General features: G+C 36.9%; 1 protein-coding gene across 1 annotated transcript; it reads left to right on the plus strand.

Annotated features, from left to right (window-relative positions):
- The first annotated feature begins 10,022 nt into the window (after positions 1-10,022).
- Positions 10,023-10,837, plus strand: LOC101901156 (signal peptidase complex subunit 3). Its single transcript, XM_005189718.2, has 3 exons — positions 10,023-10,285; positions 10,344-10,610; positions 10,666-10,837. The coding sequence occupies exons 1-3, from the start codon at positions 10,143-10,145 to the stop codon at positions 10,793-10,795; spliced, it is 540 nt and encodes a 179-aa protein (XP_005189775.1). The 5' UTR covers positions 10,023-10,142; the 3' UTR covers positions 10,796-10,837.
- Positions 10,838-22,881: the final 12,044 nt, after the last annotated feature.

The following is a 22,881-nucleotide window of genomic DNA, read 5'->3' on the forward strand; positions in this document are numbered from 1 at the left end:
AGAATTGGGCTCTGATATTAGCAAACGCTGGGCATATACAGAGAAAATGTTCTAAAGTTTAGTCATCTTCCCTGCACGCCCTGCATATGCTGTTATCTGTGCAACCTATCTTGTATAGATGAGCTTGTAGGCCCAGGTGCCCCGTAAGGATGCCTGTCACCTCACTGATCTCCTTCTTGCCTAGCAATAAAAGATTCTTCGTTTTTATCTCATTTGTGTCACCCCACAGGATTTTGGTGACGCTTTTAGCGGCAGTGGATTGTTCAAGTTTACTGCTGCTAATTCCCTGCCTGTTCTAGCGAGAGAGTTTGCTATCTCGTTACCACTAACTCCGTTATGACCTGGTACCCATATAATGCAAACTACGTCGTGTTGAGAGTAGTTGTTGATTGATTCCAATACAGTTCTTGAAGTTACTGTTTTGGATGTTATAGCGTTAATGGCTATCTTACTGTCCATTAGGACAGTTACGATAGCCGGTCTCGTGTTAGCATTTAACCAGTTCAGACACTCTGTAATCGCCAGGACCTCCGCTTGTAGGATCGTATTGTGATCGGTCAGGCGGAAAGAGATTTTGGTATTCGTTTCTTCGATAAAAAGACCCAGTCCTACTCTCTCCCCCAACACTGAACCATCTGTGTAACAACAGTTACCAGTCGGCATCTGTGATGGGAATCCATCGATCCACGAGTCTCTGTTTGGGATTAATGTTTCACAAGAGGCAGCTACAATAGATTCAGATATTCGGTCCGATACAAAGTTTTCTATTGATTCTCCTTTGATTAACCACTCGTCCGTCGCCCTAAGCCTTAAGGGCGCGACGGTTACTTTATACCGAATCTGAATGTCTATCGGGTGAAGAAATGGTAATGTCTCTAGTGCCCTAGTTGGTGTTGTCCTCATTGCCCCGCAGATGCTTAAGCAGCACATTCGTTGAACTTTCTGTAGTATTGTAGTATTACACTTTCTATCCATGGCTGTCCACCAGACTATTGACGCGTAAGTTAGAACAGGTCTAATCACGCTTTTGAATATCCAGTGTATCATGTTTGGATTGAAGCCCCATTTAGAGCCTATAGCTCTTTTACACGTTGCCCAACATCTATGAGCTTTGTTTGCTCTTTCCTGGATGTGGTCCCTCCAATTAAGTTTTCTATCTAGAATCACACCCAGATATTTAATCTTATTGGAAATATTGATTGTCCTGTTCAGGAAAACCGGTTCCTCGAAAAGACCCAGTTTCCTTTTCCTGGTAAATAGTCATATCTCAGTTTTTTCCGGGTTGACGTTGAGACCTCTCGGTCTAGCCCAGTTGTATCCAAGATTCAGAGCCGACTCGGCCCTTCTGCACAGTAAGTTAGGGTTCTTTCCCCTCAGAAGTATTATAAAATCGTCTGCATAGCAGACTGGTTCAAAACCTTCGTTGGTTAAAGTCCTTAGGAGACTGTTTATGGTAGTAACCCATAGGAGGGGTGATAATATCCCTCCCTGTGGAGTTCCTTGACCAACTTTGTCCCTTATGATAACGTTATATAGCCCACAACTTATCCATCTATTCCTTAGCATATGGTTTATGTAGTCCCTTAGGGTCCTGTTGACCTGAAAGCTCTCTAAGGATTGGATTAGTGTATCCGTGCTGACGTTGTTGAAAGCGCCTTCGATGTCAATGCATACTGCTAATGTGTACATCTTTTTATCGAAGGTGCTCTCAATGTGGTGTACAACCTCATGTGGAGCGGTTTCCACTGAACGCCCTTTAACGTATGCGTGTTGTTTATTATTAAGCATATTGTTTGCAGTCCTGCTCTTGATCATGGTATCGATTATGCGTTCCATGGTTTTGAGTAAGAACGATGTTAGACTTATCGATCGATAAGACTTGGGTATTGCGTAGCTTGCCTTCCCAGGTTTGGGTATAAAAACTACCCTGGATTCCTGCCAGGCTTTTGGAGTGTACGCAAACTTTAGGTACGCGTTGAAAATTCCGGCTAAGTTGGACGAAATAATGTCCACTTCCTTTTGGAGCAGAGCCGGGAAGACCATATCTGGTCCCGCTGCCTTAAACGGTTTGAAACTTTTGATGGCTTCTTTAACCATCGATTCATCAATTTTTGGTGCTTCCTCCGTCACATTCCTTCTATCTTCCGACATATCCACGTTTGTCGTGACGCTTGGTGGGAAGTGTTTTTTCGTCAGTAGCCCTAGGGTTTCTTCTATTGTTTCCATCTTGTTACCCATATCATCCACCATTGTCTCGGCTTGTGTATGGGTTTTTGAAAGAAACTTTTTTTATGTTTGAAACATCATTCACGCTTTCAACCTGTTCACAGAAAAGCTTCCAGGAATTTCGTTTAGCTGTTCTGAGTACTTTGTTTTATTCTTTAAGTTTATTATGGTAGCTGTCCCAAAATACTGCCAATTTTTTACGTCGAGCTCTGTTGTAAAGCCTACGGAACTCCTTTCCTTTGTTACGAATATCCCCTGTCATGCAGGGTTTTTCATAGGCGGATTTCCTCTCTCGAAGTGGACAGCATTCCTCTCAGTTTAGCTATTAACATCTCTATGTCATGTATGCTTAGGCATTCATTGTTACTCTGCCCTAGCCTTTGTCTAACTAGTCTCCCATACTTCATCCAGTCAGTTCTGGATTTGTTCCGGAAACGTATTGGGTTCGGCGGCGGCCGTGTTAGTTCAAATCTTATATACCTGTGATCCGAGAGTGCTCTTCCGTATATATATATATATATATATATATATATATATATATATATATAAATATATATATATATATATATATACATATATATATATATATGTTTTATTTTCCCAGTAGGCTGTTTAAGTTCGTAAACGGGCCATGTAGGTCCACGTTTTTATATAGCCCCCATATATAAGTACCTCCCGATATTCGGTATTTTGATGATTTAGCGACATTATTCAACGAGTGTTTCAAATTTGGTATTTGAAGTTCGAAATGCATACTACAGCCTAAGACAGAAAATTGTCTGTGCAGCTCCACGTCTACGTATAGCCCCCATATAACGGTAACTCCCGATATTCGGTATTTTAATGATTTTAGCGACATTATTCACTGGAATTGTTTCAAAATTTAGTATTTGAGATTCGTAATGGATACTACAGCCTATGACAAAAAATTGTCTGTGCGGGTCCACGTCTTCGTATAGCCCCCATATAACGGTACCTCCCAAAATTCGGTATTTTGATTCCCTATATTCGGTAGGTACAATACCCACCGAAATTTTTTGAGATGTCGTATTTGACGTTCGTAATGGATGCTATAGCCTGTGACAGAAAATTGTCTATGCTGGTCCAGGTCTTCGCACAGCTCCGATATAACGGTACCGCCCTATATACAATATTTTGATGATTTTAGCTAAAATTATTCACCATTTATTTCAAGTTTCGAATTTCATCATGATAATGGCTTATGACAAACAAGGCCTATGTAGGTATAGATCCCAATATAACGGCTATATTCGGTATTTTAAAAATTTTAACAGAATTTTTTAGGACTTTATTTTTTGAAAATTTCCAAATTCGTTCCAAATGGTGGGTGAATGCTTGATTGACCAAATGTAAATGAGAAGTGAAACACAACCGTTCCGTTAGGGTGTAATTTCAATTCTCTACCAGGCTTGAAGGATCAATGTAGAAAGTGAGAAAAGAAACACGACAGCTTCGTTTGGCTGTAGAATCATTTCACTATCCGGCTCGAAGGATAGTGAAATGATTCTACAGCCAAAGAGAAACACAACCGAATGGTTAGGCTGTGGAATCAATTCTGGTTTTTATTTCAAGATATTTTCCTTAAGGACTACTAAAATTAATCTAACTTAACCTCATCAAAGCCACACAATTGTACATATCTATTATTACATGTAAAAAAAACATTGCCTGGTTGCTTATCCCTTCATTCGAGCGGTCTTATTATCTTATTTTATCGCAACTAGTTGTTAGATTTTCCCAGCACCTCATTTTCCGCACTCAAAAGAATGTACAAAGTATTTTGTACATCACTGGATGTAATAAAGAGTGGGTTAATCTTCAATAGTATTAATGCGCTATCAGCCCACCTTGTCTTAACTGTACCATAGCTGCAGCAAACAGTCATCGGCTGATACAGTCGGTAGTCTTATGCCAGATTATAAAAATTTTTCATTGAAAATGTTCTCCCATTTTCATCGACGTCTACAAACAATTTTCTTTCATATGAAAATTGTTTATAAAATGAAAAGGAATCAAAGAAATTTCGTGCAGCAATCTTGATTTGAGAGTTACGAATTTAAGCACAAAGAATAATTTCAGATTCCAGAAGGTTGTGTACATAGTTTCACCCCCTTCATACCTTTAGCCTATAAACTCATTTTCACATTAATGCACCCAGGCAGAAGAATACAGGTAGATGCATCAACGCTTGGGAGCATTGATATGCCAAAAAGATTTAAATGTTTTTTCAAATATAAGTAGATTTTTATATGTTTTCTTATGCTACGTCAGTCGGAGGCCATTATAATTCGCGTTTTTCAACAATTTTTACAAATTTAAATAATTTTTCATTCAACATTTTCAATTCCAAAATTGGTTTGGCAGTTCATTGTCCTAGCAGCTGTGTCGACGCGTCTACCTATATTCTTCTACCATGCCTGCACCTGAGTGAAGATAGCAACGTTGCTAACTAACAATAATATCGATTTCCCAAAATTACATAATGACTCAGAACATCGTATTTTCACTTGTAATACATTTTTGTCAACTGTGCGACAGGGCAAAATACACTACATTTTAAGTAATTTCATAAAACAGAACGTTATAAGACTTTTTTACGAAAAAATGAAGTTAATTTTGGTTTATATAAAAAAGATATTGTTTCATAAACAAAACTTCACAAAAATCAATTGAATAGAATAATTTTTTTATTTGGACTCGATAGTTGATTTCTTCGTCAAGAAGTGTTGGTACCCGATACCCGACGTATTCATGTACCAGTTGCTAAGTTATCGGTTATCGATTGTTAGTTCCTTTTATTGATGATGTTGTTGTTGTAGCAGTAGTACATGTATGTGTTTGCGTTCTGCTAATCTGGTTCCAGCTCCAGGTTTAGAAATTCGGCTACTTTAACGGGCTGTAGCCAGAGATCTTCTGGAGTGAGTTGGGTAGGTTTGGCTGTGCAATTAAAGAGGTGTAGCGTATTGTGCGGGCCTGTATCGCACGCCGGGCAGGCGTCACGCACATCTTCATCAATTCGTGCCCAATACGAATTGAGACGACTACACCATCCTGAACGTAATTGCGCCAAAACTACCCTGGTTTGTCTAGGCAGCTGACGTTCTTCAGCTGCAATGGATGGGGGGTGGACTCCGAGGACGGCATTCACTTTAAAACTGCTAATAGCATCCGCGACTGCATCGGTGTGAATGCACTCAGACCTGCCTGATAGGCTTCTTGATCTAGACGTTCTCTCTTGTAGCGCTAAACCTCCCTCTCTAGATCATGTATGTCCTTCCTGACACGCCTGGGTGGGGGAGATTTATCCACCATATGATGGTTGGGATGACTCTCACGGTAACACCCAAGCAGATACTGCAACGAAAGCATATGATTATGCTGACGTAAGGGAAGGACTTTCGCCTCCTCATGTAGATGGTCCACTGGTGTCATGAGGAGGCACCCTGTCGCAGTTCTCAGGGCAGCGTTCTGGCAGGTCTGGATATGCTTCCACTGCGTAGCACTAGTATTCGCAGACCACACTGGAGCCGCATAGCTGACCACAGACTGACCTATCGCGTTATAAGAGGTCAACAAGGTTTCTTTGTCCGCACCCCAAGAGCTGCCGGCTAGCGCCTTGAGGACCTTGTTCCTACTTTTCATCTTGTCGCAGATAGCTGTGGCTTGCGCGGACGACTTGAACATGCTGTCGAACGTGGCCCCAAGAATCTTGGGGTAGTTCGTGGTCGGTATTAGATTCCCCTCGACCTGAACATTCAGCTGTGTTCTCACCTCCGCAAACCATGTGGTGAAGAGTGTGGCCGTTGATTTCGTGGCGGATATTTCCATATTCCTCGCGTGAAAGTATGCGGCAAGCTCCGTGAGATAGGGGTTCAACCTTTCGCATATGTCATCGACCAATGGACCCGACGCCATGATCGTACAATCATCCGCATACGTTACGATCTCAATGCCGTCTGGAGGGCGAGGAATTCCGGAAAGGTAGAGGTTAAACAGTTCCGGAGATATCACCCCACCTTGGGGAACTCCCTGTTTCACTCTACGGGCTTTGGACTTCTTGTTCCGGAATTCCACGTACGACTGGCGTTCACACATATAGTTGATTATCCAACGTTTCAAACTTGGCCGGAGGGTAGTTCTCTGCACGTCCTCGAACAGTGTGGCATGATTGACCGTATCAAATGCCTTTGATAGGTCAAGGGCTACCAACACTGTTCTGTCACACGGCCTGTTCTGGTTCAGTCCTCTACTAATATGTGTGGAAATGGCGTGTAATGCTGTTGTGGTACTATGTTGTGGACGGAATCCGTGCTGGTGGTTAGAAACTGTATAGCTTCCTCTAATGCTGGGGAGGAGTAAAGCCTCAAGAGTCTTTGCTACTGGCGACAAAAGCGAAATCGGCCTGTACGTTCCGCCTTTACTGGCATCCTTGCCTGGCTTCAGTAGCGGGACCACCCGGCCCATTTTCCAGGATTCGGGCACTATGTGGGTGGCTAGCGACAAATTGAGAACTTTCGTTAAGTACTCGACTCCCGGCGTATCCAGCTACTTCAACATTACCATTGAGATTCCGTCTGGGCCCAACGCTTTGGATGACTTAGCGTTACGGATGACATTTGCAACATCACCCATCGTAAACTGTGGTGGTTCCTCCTCGGAGGGGAGGAGATCTGATACGACGTAGTACTCTTCGCTTCGCCCTATCGCTCTCGGGGTGCTCGACAAATTGTCGATTAAAATATTCCGCGCACCTCTTCGGATCAGTCACCGTTACGTCGTTAAAAATGACTGAGGTCCTATCATCCTTTTTTCCAGGGTTCGAGAGCGACTTAACCGTTACCCACAGCTTACTCATATCGGTTCCAATGTTGCAGCACTTCAGATGGTCTAGCCACTTTTTCCTCTTATGCTCCTGAACCAACCGGTTGACTTCCACTGTCAAATCACTGATTCTAGGATCAGTAGGGTTGGTATGACGGAGATCATCACGCTCGTTTGCTAATTCCGCTGCCTCTGCTGGGAAGTTTGGTCTTATCTCGGGTATTCGACCAGCAGGTATATAGCGAGCGGCTGCAGCTTTGATGATGTTTCGGAAAATCCTTTCTGCTACCCGAACATCGGAAAGGGTTGGACAGTTCTCTGAAGCGGCGGTTGGTGAATTCTCTGAACTCTGGACAGTGAGCTTTCCCATGGTTAAGGAAAGTGCGGCGTTCAGCGGTTATGAAATCGGGCGACCTGCTTATGGAGACGATTATCGGGAGATGGTCTGAGCCATGAGAAATGACGGGTTGCCAAGTCACGTCATTTATCAGACCGGGTGACACTATGGTTAAGTCTGGCGAACTGTGACACTCTCCTCTTATTCGGGTGCAGAATGTGGAGCAGTCAATATGCTCTGCCAGCGCTGATCCCCTCTGGTCATTACCTAGGACGGAATGCCACAACTCATGGTGGGCATTAAAATCCCCTAGTACCAGGCGGTTATTGCCTACCAATAATGGGCTAATATCAGGCAAATAACGCGGTTCACAGCTATTAATCGGCGGGATATACACATTAAGCACCTCTACCTCGGCAGTTCCACACTTGACTGCTACCCCCATACATTCCATGTATGGGTCACTAGAGACTAGCTCAAGCGAAATAGGTCTGTACTGAACAGAATGGTGTAACAGGAACGCTAATCCCCCACCTCCACTTCTGGTACGATCCTTCCTTAGTACGTTGTAACCATAACAACGTTGTAGGCTGCAATTTTCATTCAGCTTGATTTCCTGCACCGCTGCGATCTTTATATTCCTCCGACTCATAAATTCCACTATCTCATCTATTTTGCCTCGAAGTCCGTTGCAATTGAATTGCAAGAATGCTGCACAATCCGGAACAGCAACATGTGGCGTTAGGTGCTGCGGTGTTGGTTGCTGTTCTGGAGACTGCGGTGGAGTGCCATACTCCGACGACGTCTCAGATGTGGACGACGAAGAAGTGGACTCACTGGGGACTACGTTACTGCAGCAAGTCGCAACATAATCCCTTTCGCTGTAGTCTCGCAAACGCCTTAGTCCGGAACAGTTCTTGAAGTGCACCCATTCTCTGCATCCATTACATCGCACCGAAACAGATCTGTGGTGGATGACGTTCTGACAAACCGAGCAGAACCAAGGTCCTGGGTTTTCCTCAATCCCGGCACGGATTAATAAAATCCGGAGCAAACATTCCGGGATATGCTGCTCCCAATGCAGAAAAATAAACAAACACAAACATGTACATACTGGGTTGGCAGCCGCTGGCCGAAACTGGGATCTTGTTGTTTCGGGTCAAACCTGTATCGTAGGATTGTGATTGAATAGAATATTGACCCTGAAATAGTACTGAATAAGAGCAATAATTCTTTTTTAGACATTTCCCTATTTTTATTTTAGAAACAATCTATATAATCCGAGTATAGGGAGTTAAAGTTTCTATATTTCCATGGTAGAAAAATACTGATATAAACGCTTGGGAACATTGATATGTCAAAATATTTTAAATGTCTTTTCAAATATAAGTAGATTTTTATATGTTTTCTCATACGACGTCATTCGAAGGTTATTATAATACGCGTTTTTCAAAAATTTTTACGAATTGAAATAATTTTTCATTAAACATTTTCAATTCCAAAATTGGTTTGACAGTTCATTGTCTAAGCAGCTGAGTCGATGCGTTTACCTATATTCTTCTAACATGCTAGATTTCGAAGAAAATGTTGAAATAAATTGAAAAGAAAAAAGTCCGAAATAAAATGTGGAAATTTTTGACTTTTTCGATTTTATACAAATTTGTACAAAGAATTATCGCAAAAGTGGAACGAATTTTTACTTAGGTCAACCCATGGTGCAATAAAAAGGTAAGGTAGAGCTACCAGCTGATTACAATTTTTTGCTAAGTGTGCCCGACTTCTGCCAATTTTGTGTATGTATTTATTGTTTTGAAAAATAAAAACAAAATATTTTCAAAATCAATGATTGGTACATTGCGGTACGCTCATTAAAGCCTTTCGCCAGTTTTGCCATGTAATTCAAAGATAGAACTATTTAGATCATATTTTTAAAGGAAAATCCAGACATTTCATTCATTTTTCGCGCTAACTGATTTTAAAAACGAGGAAAAATGTTAAATATATGAAAAAAATCGTTACATGCAAATTTGACAGGAAGCAGGCATAGCCTCAGGGCTGTATTTCTGTAGTTATACGAAGCTGTTCGACCTCCTTATTGTACCCTGGGTAAAAATTGTTCTACCAAAAACTGCTTTGGAGAGCATGTTATATGCCAAAATACTCGTAAGGGCTTCCACTTTCATTTTGACGTTCAACAGATTTTTGGACGTTTTTATATGGGAGCTTCCAGAGCCAGATTTTCATCTTGACCACCTGTGGGATATCAGAAAGTTAAAAAAACTGATTTGGAGAATATCGGAATATATCAAAATTCTCGTTAATATTTTTTCATTTGACATATAGCTTTTGATGGACGATTTGCGTTTGCGATATTATGCATGAAATTAATAATAGGGTTATAAATAATCATTATCAAAGAACATTTATTTATTTAATGGACTTTTTCATTCGTATTTTTGTGAATTATTTTTTTTTTTCAAATCGGTAGTAGTTTTTCTGTCGCACAGTTGACAATAGTATAAATTGGAAAATTCGATTTTTTTTCTGAGACACCCTGTAGTTTTGGGAAAATCGATGTTATCGATAATTAGCAACGTTGCTAACTTCACGCAGGTTAATCGATACTCCGTACTAATCCCCTAAGTACGCATCATATACTGAATGCAATACGTTGAGTGAATTTATTAATACGTGTCACATAAATTATTAAAAAACAGTCGTCACCAGAAATTGCAATATGCATACTGTACTAACAAGAGGAAATGCGACTGTAGCGTACACTCTTTCGGTTTTGGCATGTTTAACATTTTGTTGTTTTGTGTCAACAGTGTTCCTGGATTACAGAGTCGCGTCAAACATAAATACGGGGAAAGTTTTAGTGTAAGTACTCCCGTGTCGACATACAGTATTTTTCATTTCTGAAATCTATAAAATATAGGAAAAATGTCCCCGATTATGGTGCCTCAAGGGAAAAGCATGATTTGGGATATATAACATTTGATCTGGAAACAAATTTGACAAGTCTTTTCAATTGGAATGTAAAGCAGCTTTTTATATTTCTTACTGCTGAATATAAAACAGAAGACAATGTATTAAATCAAGTTGTCCTGTGGGACAAAATAATTCGCCGGGGAAGTAATGCGGTACTGGATTTCAAAAATCTAAATACAAAGTATTATTTCTGGGATGATGGAAACGGTTTAAAGTAAGTTTATTGTACAGTTTGTTTCTTCTTGATATTAAGTTTGATTTACTTCTAGGAACAATCCTAATGTCACTCTTTATTTGTCCTGGAATATAATACCCAATGCTGGTCTTCTACCGACAGTCAAGTCTTTCAGTTCTCACACATTTAAATTTCCATCTGAATACGCATCCGCGTTGATTTAAAATATTTGTTAATAAATATCGACCAATGTATATTTGAATGAAGTTATCGTGTTACTATAGATAATCCTTGTTATACAAAAAGGGTTGCCTAAAGGTTCGGTAACACTGGGCAAATATTTCGAATCGAAATTTGTTTTCCCATATTTGACTGAACAAATGTGAAATTCATACAGAGTTGATTCGATGTTCACATTACAGTCAAATATTTGACAGATTTTATTTGTTCAAGCAGTCACCAAACAGCGTCAAATAGTGCTATGGGAAAACATGTCTGACATATGTTCACATTCGTGAAAAACATTTGTAGCATACAACTGATTTACAAATGGTTAGTGTTATGTGTGAAAGCTATTTGTGGTAAAGCACGCATGACTTCCGGCCTTATTGCTCGTCGGAGGTGGGGTTCAATAAACCACAATGTCCCATTACCATCAGGCTACAAGTAAATATCTTAATATTTGCGTGCTTATATGTTTATAGGTGTAGAGAGGAAAAAGGGAATAAATAGGTATGGCATAAGGTATATGTTAATTTTACAGAGCAGGAAAAAGAAATGTCTAATACACATGTTGCTGGAGTTTGGAGAGATAAACAGAATGGCTGATCTACCTAAAGGTACGGTCACACTGGGCAAATATTTGATCGAAATTTGTTTTCCCATATTTGACTGAACAAATGTGAAATTCATACAGAGTTGATTTGATGTTCACAATTCAGTCAAATATTTGACAGATTTTGTTTGTTCAAGCAGTCACCAAACAGTGCTATGGGAAAACATGTTTGACACATGTTCACATTCGTAAAATATATTTTCCCATTAAATTGTTTGATCAAACTGTAAGGAAACATAAGTTTATTTGGTCGAGAGAAATAGACAGAGAGAGTGAAAGAGAGACAGGTGTTGTGGAATAAATTCCTTGCCAGAACAATTTTTTTTGCATTTTGTTTGTATCATGGTAGAAGAATACAGGTAGTCACATCGACATAGCTGCTGGGACAATGAACTGTCAAAACAATTTTGAAATTGAAAATAATGAATGAAATTTTATTGAAGTTTGTAAAAATTGTTGAAAAATATATATCATTGCAAACTCTGATTTTTCGCTGTATAGGAAAACATAAAAAACTATTTATATTTGTCAAAACATTTCAAAATTTTTGACATATCATTGTTTCAAGCGTTGATGCATCTACCCATATCCTGTTCCAGAACCTGCAAGAATCTACTAGTTTCGCAATTTTCTTCGATATAATAAAGGGAAAATCAGTAATAGTAGTAAAAACTTTTACATCTTGCAGTTCTGGAACAGACCATATATTAAATTTTTACTAAACATTCAAATTCAGTTAATTCAAAAATATCAAATAAACAAAACCACCTATTGTATTCGTTTGCTTTTCTATTAATTAAACATCATGTTACAAATGCTCCTGTTCTTAAAGCAAAATGCTGCCCAATGTTTTAAACTGATATTTTTCCTTGTTTGACCTTACAAAACATTTGCACCGTCAAATAAATGTTTGACCAAAAAAGAGAAAAATAATTGATCATAGGTGTTCACATTATGGACACACTGGTCAAATTTTTGTTTTCTGGCAAATAATTTTGTTTTCCCAAAATCAGCTGTTTTTGTATTTACCGTCAAATAATATTTGGTGGTCAGATTGTGGCAAAGAAATATTTGACATTTTTCGTCAAATATTTGCTCAATGTGACCTTACCTTTAGAATTTTACATGATTATTTCGAGGAGTTACAAACGGAATGACAAAGTTAATATAGGGTATAAAAGGGTATACCTATTGTATATCCAGAAATGGAATTAAATAACAAAACGTCATATAGAATTTGACTCTAGTATTACTATAGACTTGCTGTTACCTGTAATAATTATACCATGAGGTCCACAAAACAATTAAAATTTTTTATGGGAGAATTCAATCATACACGCTATAATTATAATTATATTTTAAAGTTCAAAAGACTAAATATGCCGAAGCATTTGTATCTTTTAAATTCGGACTTGTATTGCTTATTTGATATATATGGGAGCTATATCCAAATCTGAACCGATCTTCATAAAATTTGGCAAAGATATTTCTGAGCTGTATTTCATATATTTCCCTGTTATGGAGTGCATATTAAGGCTGTGGGTAACAAATATAACAAATCGGATCAACAATATATATGGGAGCTATAGCTATATCTGAACCTATCTTCACCAAATTTGACATATCAGATTCTAGACTCAATTCGGTCGTATGTGCCAAATTCCATCCCATTTGGACAAATATTAGACGTTTGGTGCACAATAAAAGATAAATCGGACGAAGTTATAAATGGGAGATATATCCAAACCCGAACCGGTCTCGATAAAATTTAGCAAAGGTATTTCTGAGCTGTATTTCATATATTTCCCCAAATATTGTTGTTACAGAGTGCATATTACGGCTGCGGAGGTCTAAAATAACAAATCGGATGAACAATATATATTGAAGCTATAGCTATATCTGAACCGATTTCGATCAAATTTGGCATACTTATTTTCAGTTTGGTTGTATTTGCAAAATTCCATACTATTCGGGCTGATATTACACGTTTGGTGCACAATAAAAGGCAATTCGAACGACGATATATTTGGGAGCTATGTCTAAATTTTTACCGATTATCTGCAATTTCAAAAGGGTTCGTTCTTGGGCCAAACAAATGATTTGTACAAAATTTCATTTTGATTGGGTAATAAATGCGAACTGTACTTTGTTCACAAAAATACATGGACAGGCGGACAGACGGACATGCATAAATCGACTCAGAATGTGATTCTATGCAGATCATCAAAAGGAGCTATGGGTCTATCTCGTTTCCTTTTGCCTGTTACAAATGCACAAAGACATAATACCCTGACCACCTTGTGGTGTAGGTATAAAAATGTGGTCAAAATCATCAAAATATCGAATATATACCGTTATATGGGGGCTATACCAAAATGCCGTTATATGGGAGCTATACCAAAGCGTGGACCTATACATGCAAAGTTTCGCCACCAAAGCTAGTACCTATTATGATCAACAAATAACAATTTTCAGACAAATCCGTGAAAAAGAGTTGCAAAAATCATCAAAATACCGAATATCACAATAAAAATTATTCTGCTAAATTTTGACGCTCTACGTTAAATAATGTGGACTGTATCGTGATTTCAACAGACAGACGGACATCGTTAAATCGTCTTAGAATTTTATGCTGATTATGAATATATATACAAGTTAACGACGGAAACATAGTCAGTTCAAACCAAACAACAACAAGTCAAACCAACCAAACGTGCCAATGCTGAACCTGCCGATTTAGCAAGATTACGTTCCCAGGTGAAACCTAATCCACACGCGCAGCAAGAACTCCAAATGAATCTGTATCCATACGCGCAACAAGTGCATGAGTGAGTTGATGGTGGGAAATGCAGAATAAGCAGTTATACGTTTAGATAGTTGTCTTTAGGAATAATAATTGTAAATTCATTGCAGTCAGATTTGGGAATTAATAAATAAAGGTTGTGTTGTTAACCATAGGTTAACAAACATAAAAAAATATATTTTTTTAAATTATTTTAAATCTTTAAAATGGTCCTTATTCGTAAAATAAAACCCTCGTGAAAAGTGTTTTCCGGGAAAACAATAAATAGATCGCGGATCGCGCTTTAGTACAGTGTTGCCGTTTGAAATTTTTTTATTTTTTTTTTAGTGCTCATTAAGCTCGTCTCGAAAGAGAAATCAAACACATAAATCATAAAACATATGATCTTCGCCTTAATAAGGCAAAACTCAAAAATTCAGCCGAGCCTGGCTGTGGGATTTGAACCGCGGACCTCGGTGTGCAGCCAACTAGAAGTTGCCGTCTCTACGTTCAGAGCCATTAACCCGTCTTCCTAAAGTAGCACTAAAACAAGTGTATGCATTGGAAGCAATGTAGTTGTTGTGGACAAAAAATCCATCACTACAAAAACAAAAAAAAACTTTGCTGTGAAAAAGATCTGCCAATAGAACTTGAGTCGAACCTGGAGAGTTTCTAGTGTATAATTCGCATATGCTAATTTGCAATAAGTTCGAAATATATACTACTTTCCAGAGAACGGCCCTTGTAAGCCATCATCCACACCAAATATGCCTGATGAGCCGCTTAACCAACGGCGAAACGCGTCGCATAGTGGTGAGCGTGTGGTAGTGTCTATCTGGCTTTCCTTTTCACTGCGAATTTCAGATCATTAAGCTCGTCTCGAAAGAGAAATCAAACACATAAATCGTAAAACATATGATCTTCGCCTTAATAAGGTAAAACTCTAAATTTAAATGGAACAAAGAAAAAAATATTTGTTCGCTTAGCAAATTTTGTGTGGGGAATTAAGTAGATATTTCTTTATTATTGGTCGAACAAGGAATAGAGAGCGAATCACGTGTCAAGCGAACTTAGCATTAGATTCAATTTTGTTAATTAACCCCAACATTACACTCATGTTTTGGGGTTTTCGCCAATATAATGTTTTTTTTTTTTTTAATTTAAAATAAACGTAACCAATTGTTGCATATTTAAAAGTCTATTTGACACTATAAATTCCGGTGCAGAGTTGCATTTTAGTAAACGTTTAGTTTACCGTCGTATTACTGCCTTAATCAGAGTAAGTATTTTTACAACTCATCAATACATACTGATTGTGGTAAAACCAAACTGAAGCAATTAATAAAGATAAGATTAATCAATGCTGGTGTGTTTCCTCTTAAGGCGAGAATACATAAAACGCTTTCTCGACTGGCTATGTAAAGCCATGGGCTGGCTTCTTCATAAAAGAACCAAGGAGTTTTAGGTTAACTTAGTTCGATTTTGACTATGCGCTCCTTTGTTCTTTTGTAACTTGTTTTCGTAAATATTTTTTTTTTTGTACGTAATTTGGACGATTGAAAGCAATTTTTTGTTTTTATGGCAAATATTAGTTTTGTTTTGGGACTGAAATGTTTCTGCAAGGTTTCCAAAAGTGGTAAAATTTGACAATTCATTGACAGCAAAAAAATGGAAATAGAATGAATTCTACAACAAATTATTTTCTGTGAAATTGGGAACGAAAGTGAATTAAAAGGTTTAACAACAATTTAACAATTAATATTATATTTTATGATTTTCCCTTTTAATTCTTGAAAGTTCAATAAGTTTTACTGTATGTGCACATGCAAATGAATTTCAAATCATGTATCCACATTCTCGAGAATTCCAATAGTGTCGCGGTATGGCGGTTGAATTCGACATAGATGAACTTTTGGAAAACCTGATGAAATTAATATGTGAAATGTTTTGAGTCTTCTGCAATATTCTTATTGAAATTTGAAGCAATTCCGGTGAATAATGTCGCTAAAATCATCAAAATACCGATTTTAGGGAGGTACCGTTATATGGGGGCTATACGAAAACGTGGACCTGCACAGACAAAGGAATGACATCAATCTGAAGTTGGTTACAGTTTTTTCATCTCACCCTATATATATTTTGTCATAAATAGGTATATTATTTTCATACATGTATTGTAATACACATGTTTTTACAAGTGAATTTGTATATTTAGTAAACAATTTTAATATAATTGAAAAGAATATACATACTAACACAACAACACACTACTCTACCTTGATTTTATTGTATTGATTTATATGAGCATGCATACATAACGCGTACATACAAAAATGCAAAAATCAGTCTGGCAAGGCACATATTCCTTAACAACTTGTTTTTTGTTTCTCTTCTCCAAAATAAATTATACACGAAGCTCCATTTTCTTTGTCTCTCTTTTACTCTCTCTCTCTCTATTTCTCTCTGTCAACCAAGCTTGTTTTCCCATAGTTTGATCTAACAATTTCATGGGAAAAATATATTTTACGAATGTTATAATACAGTGAATTAATTAAATTTACGTACACTACTTCTACAAATTCTAATCTTCTAAAACCAATACGGTTAATATTTCTGGTATATTTTATTCACTACTTTACTAAAACTAACATTGATCTAGTCAAATATGTAATATAGTTCCAAATTTCACAACTAAAGGCGTTGTAATCACCTTTAAAGATATAAGCTCTTGAAAAACAAGTCAAAAAAGTATACGTACACATTTCACTATGGATCTTGTTTTTGTAAATCTAAAGCAATTTTTGCCAAGTTCAACTGCGGCTGTTGTTGTCACTAAATGTCTGAGTATTTATTATTGACATTTCAAGCAAATTCTTTGCAAGTTTATTTTAAATCAGCAGAATATAAATAAAGATGGGCCGCGGAGCAGAAATGTCGTTGAAACTTCGAAAATTAACTCTAAAAAATATTTAGAAAAAAAAAACGCTCCATTGTGTCTACTGTTTCCCAAAATCCTAAAATTTCCACGGTTAAGTTGGCCCAAGACGTCTATGAATCCATGAACAAATTAGTGAATCCGCAAACAGTTCGTAATATACTGCACTGGTTACCACGGTCGAAAAACTTGGAAACTTTTGGATCCGATGGCTCTAATAAAGTGTTAATGAGCCATTATAAGAGAAAAATTGAATTTCAACAGTTAAACATGCCGGAGGAGATGTTATGGTTTGGGGGTGTATGAGTGCATCTGGTGTTGGTGTACTGGTTTTTATCACTGAGAAAATGGATAAGTATACACATCATAACATTCTCAAAAATAAATGGAGAAAATAAAATGTAGAACAAGTAAAAAAGCAGTAAGGCCGGGCCGAACTTTGAATATCCTCCACCATTTAGAACGAATTTGAAAATTTTCGAAAAAGACAACATGGACCTGCATAGGCAATTTTCTGTCACAGGCTGTTTCCATTACGAACTCTAATTACGTAATTAATTACGTGGATAATGACGCTAAAATCATCAAAATACCGAATATAGGGAGGTACCGTTATATGGGAGCTATACGAAGACGTGGACTTGCACAGACAATTTTCTGTCTCAGGCTGTAGTATCCATTTCGAACTTCAAATCATCAAAATACCGAATATCGGGAGGTACCGTTATATGGGGGCTATATGAAAACGTGCACCTACATGGCCCATTTACGAACTTAACCTGCCTACTGGGAAAAAAAACATGTGTGCAAAATTTTAGCCTTCTATCTCAATTCGTTCGAATAATAGCGTAATTACAACAGACACACAGACAGACAGACGGACATGACTAAATCGTCTTAGAATTTTACGCTGATCAAGAATATATATACTTTGTTGGGTCTAAGATTATTATTTCGATGAGTTACAATCGGAATGACAAAATTAATATACCCTCCATAGTATGGTGGAGGGTATAAAAATGGGTCTTAATTACACTAGTTTTAATTTTCAGTAAGATATTGACCCGAAACACACGTCCTATCTCGTTTGCGAATGATTGTTGTACAACTGCAAGCAGCTTCATACACCCCGACAATCAGCAGACACTAACCCCATAGAGCACATTTGGGAGTTACTGGAAATACAAATCCGAAAACACAACATTTCTTCAAAAACAACCTTGGAAACCGAATTACGGAAAGAGTGGAAGAAAATAAAGGGAAACGACACTCAAGTTCTGGTGAAAAGCATGCATTGTCGATTGGAAGCGGTCATCACATCTAAGGAAGGGCCAAACCAGTATTGAAATCATTCAATTTTTTGTATCTTTCATAGAAATATCATTCTTTTGAAGATGTGCGTAAACTTTTTTGGTGTGAAAATCTTATTTTTTTATTTGCATAATATTGGTCCTTTTCGCCATTAAAATAGTTGAAATATTCTCCTTTTATTACAAAAATATATATATATTTAAGGTTTAGATCTAAATAAAATATCTTCGTCTTTGTCACAGGAAAACCAAAATGGGTTTTTCAAAAATAATTTGAGAGAATGAAGTTTTAAAAAATGGGTCTTAATTACACCAGTTTTTAATTCCAACAAGATAATGACCCGAAACATACGTCCTATCTCGTTCGCGAATGGTTGTTGTACAACTGCAAGCAGCTTCATACACCTCCACAATCACCAGACATTAACCCCATGGAGCGCACTTGGGAGTTACTAGAAATACGAATCCGAAAACACAACATTTCTTCAAAAACAACCTTGGAAACCGCATTACGGGAAGAGTGGAACAACTTAAAGGAAAACAACACCCAGTTCTGGTGAAAAGCATGCATTGTCCATTGGAAGCGGTCATCACATCTAAGGAAGGGGCAACAAGTATTGAAATCATTTAATTTTTTTATCTTTCATAAAATATCATTCTTTTGAAGATGTGCGTAAACTTTTTTCATGTGAAAATCTTAGTTTTTTTATTTGCATAATATTGGTCCATTTCGCCATTTCAATTATTTTAAATGTTCTACCTTTATTACAAATTTATATATTTAAGTTTAAGATCTATATAAAATAAAATATCTTTGTCACAGGATACCCACATTTCTTTTTAATAAAACTAGGTGAACGTAAACTTTATTGAAAAACTGTATGTCAAACATGTTTTAGCGTAGCGGCATTTGACTCCGTTTGGTGACTGTTCGACCAAACAAAATCTGTCAAATATTTAACTGTAATGTGAACATCAAATCAACACTGTATGAATTTCACATTTGTTTAGTCAAATGTGGGAAAACTAATTTGGATCAAATATGTGCCCAGTGTGACCGTACCTTAAGACTGATACGAAAACAAGGAAGTATAACAATTGCAAAATAAACATGAAAAAATAGTGGCAAACAATAACAGATGTAATGAAGAAAATTGAATGCAACATTTGTTGTTACGGATCCAGATTGCAGTAACGGCCTAAAAATTAACGTTGCAATTCAAAATTTTCTAAACTAATGGAGAATAAGTAGTTACAATCGTAAGTGTCCTTATTTCGTCTAAACATATGCGCATTTTGAGTATGTGTGTATTGTTTGGATAAAAATTACATTAATTGGCAATTATTTCAAATTCGGTTGCAAAATAAATGCAAGTTTTTGACCTAATGGGCCACTAATTTTGGGATAAAACTGTATTGTCCTACTATCTTATGCTATGTTCTCATTGCACTTTTAATCATGTTGTTCGCTCTCAGAATTAGGTACACGAATTAGCCCGTTCATACGGCACGATTCGTACTAAATAGTAAAATAATTCCTTTTTTTAAATTTTGTTTGTTGATTTTAATGGGAATTTATACGAAAATACATGAATGCTCACTAATATGAATAGAAAAAAAATTATTTTTTCTCCCAAAGATTTATTATATCATTGATTTTACAATTTTCATTCACTTTTTCAACTTTTTGTGAAAATTTTGACATTTTGAACATATTTTTGTATTTTTCTATTTTTTAATTCTGCTGGATAGAACCTAGTCAAATATTTTTTCAGCCGATACAAACTTTTTGAAAATATTGCTTCTTTTTTCCAGATTTCTGTGGAAATTTCAACTCGTGGATAAAATGCGTACTTCGGATGAGGGAGAAAACAAAATTTACTTTCGTTTGATGTACATACGCCATTGAACATTGTAGTTTTCATTCATAATTTTCAGTCTTCCCAAAAATTTTTCTATTTTGAATTGTTTTGATTTGTTAGGAATGACACACATTTCAACAGAGTTCTGAGAGTGATGTGAATGGAACAAAGAAAAAAATATTTGTTTGCTTAGCAAATTTTGTGTGGGGAATTAAGTAGATATTTCTTAATTATTGGTCGAACAAGGAATAGAGAGCGAATCACGTGTCAAGCGAACTTAGCATTAGATTCAATTTTGTTAATTAACCCCAACATTACACTCATGTTTTGGGGTTTTCGCCAATATAATGTTTTTTTTTTTTTTTTTTTTTTTTTAATTTAAAATAAACGTAACCAATTGTTGCATATTTAAAAGACTATTTGACACTATAAATTCCGGTGCAGAGTTGCATTTTAGTAAACGTTTAGTTTACCGTCGTATTACTGCCTTAATCAGAGTAAGTATTTTTACAACTCATCAATACATACTGATTGTGGTAAAACCAAACTGAAGCAATTAATAAAGATAAGATTAATCAATGCTGGTGTGTTTCCTCTTAAGGCGAGAATACATAAAACGCTTTCTCGACTGGCTATGTAAAGTCATGGGCTGGCTTCTTCATAAAAGAACAAAGGAGTTTTAGGTTGACTTAGTTCGATTTTGACTATGCGCTCCTTTGTTCTTTTGTAACCTGTTTTCGTAAATATTTTTTTTTTTGTACGTAATTTGGACGATTGAAAGCAATTTTTTGCTTTTATGACAAATATTAGTTGTGTTTTAGGACTGAAATGTTTCTGCAAGGTGTCCAAAAGTGGTAAAACTTGACAATTCATTGACAGCAAAAAAATGGAAATAGAATGAATTCTATAACAAATTATTTTGTGTGAAATTGGGAACGAAAGTGAATTAAAAGATTTAACAACAATTTAACAATTAATATTATATTTTATGATTTTTCCTTTTAATTCTTGAAAGTTCAATAAGTTTTACTGTATGTGCACATGCAAATGAATTTCAAATCATGTATCCACATTTTCGAGAATTCCAATAGTGTCGCGGTATGGCTGCTTTTGGAAAACCTGATGAAATCAATATGTCGAATGTTTTGAGTCTTCTGCAATATTCTTATTGAAATTTGAAGTAATTCCGGTGAATAATGTCGCTAAAATCATCAAAATACCGAATATCGGGGGGTACCGTTATATGGGGGCTACACGAAGACGTGGACCTGCACAGATAATTTTCTGTCTTAGCCTGTAGTATTCATTACGAACTTCAAATGCCAAATTTGAAACAATTCCGGCGAATAATGTCGCTAAAATCATCAAAATACTGAATATCGGGGGGTACGGTATATGGGGGCTAAACGAAGATGTGGACCTACATGGCCCATTTTCTGTTTAATGCTGCAGCATCTATTACGAACTTCAAATGCCCACTTTGAAATGGTTCCGGTAAATAATGTCGCTAAAATCATCAAAATACCGAATATCAGGGGGTATGGCATATGGGGGCTATACGAAGACGTGGACCTGCACAGATAATTTTCTGTCTTAGGCTGTAGTATTCATTACGAACTTCAAATGCCAAATTTGAAACAATTCCGGCGAATAATGTCGCTAAAATCATCAAAATACTGAATATCGGGGGGTACGGTATATGGGGGCTATACGAAGATGTGGACCTACATGGCCCATTTTCTGTTTAATGCTGCAGCATATATTACGAACTTCAAATACCAAATTTGGAACGATTCTGTTAAATAATGTCGCTAAAATCATCAAAATACCGAATATGGGGTGGGGGGGTACCATTATATAGGGGCTATACGAAGACGTGGACCTACATAGATTATTTTCTGTCTTAGGCTGTAGTATCCATTACGAACTTCAAATGCCAAATTTGAAACAATTCCGGTGAATAATGTCGCAAAAATCATCAAAATACCGAATATCGGGAGGTACCGTTATATGGGGGCTATATGATTTCTTGGACCTACATGGCCCATTTACGAACTTAACATGCCTACTGGCAAAATATACATGTGTGCAAAATTTTAGCCTTCTATCTTAATTTGTTCGAAAGATAGCGTGATTACAACAGACAGACAGACAGACGGACATGGCTACATCGTCTTAGAATTTTACGCTGATCAAGAATATATATACTTTGTTGTGTCTGACATGAGTATTTCGAGGAGTTACAAACGGAATGACAAAATTAATATACCCTCCATAGTATGGTGGAGGGTATAAAAATGGTGGCAAACAATAACAGATGTAATGAAGAAAATTGATTGCAACATTTGTTGTTACGGATCCAGATTGCAGTAACGGCCTAAAAATTAACGTTGCAATTCAAAATTTTCTATACTAATGGAGAATAACTAGTTACATTCGTAAGTGGCCCTTATTCTGTCTAAAAATATGCGCATTTTGAGTATGTGTGTGTATTGTTTTGAATAAAAATTACAATAATTGGCAATTATTTCAAATTCGGTTGCAAAATAAATGCAAGTTTTTGACCTAATGGGCCACTAATTTTGG

Source organism: Musca domestica, unplaced genomic scaffold, assembly GCF_030504385.1.
Source record: "Musca domestica strain aabys unplaced genomic scaffold, Musca_domestica.polishedcontigs.V.1.1 9, whole genome shotgun sequence".
NCBI classification, from domain to species: domain Eukaryota; kingdom Metazoa; phylum Arthropoda; class Insecta; order Diptera; family Muscidae; genus Musca; species Musca domestica.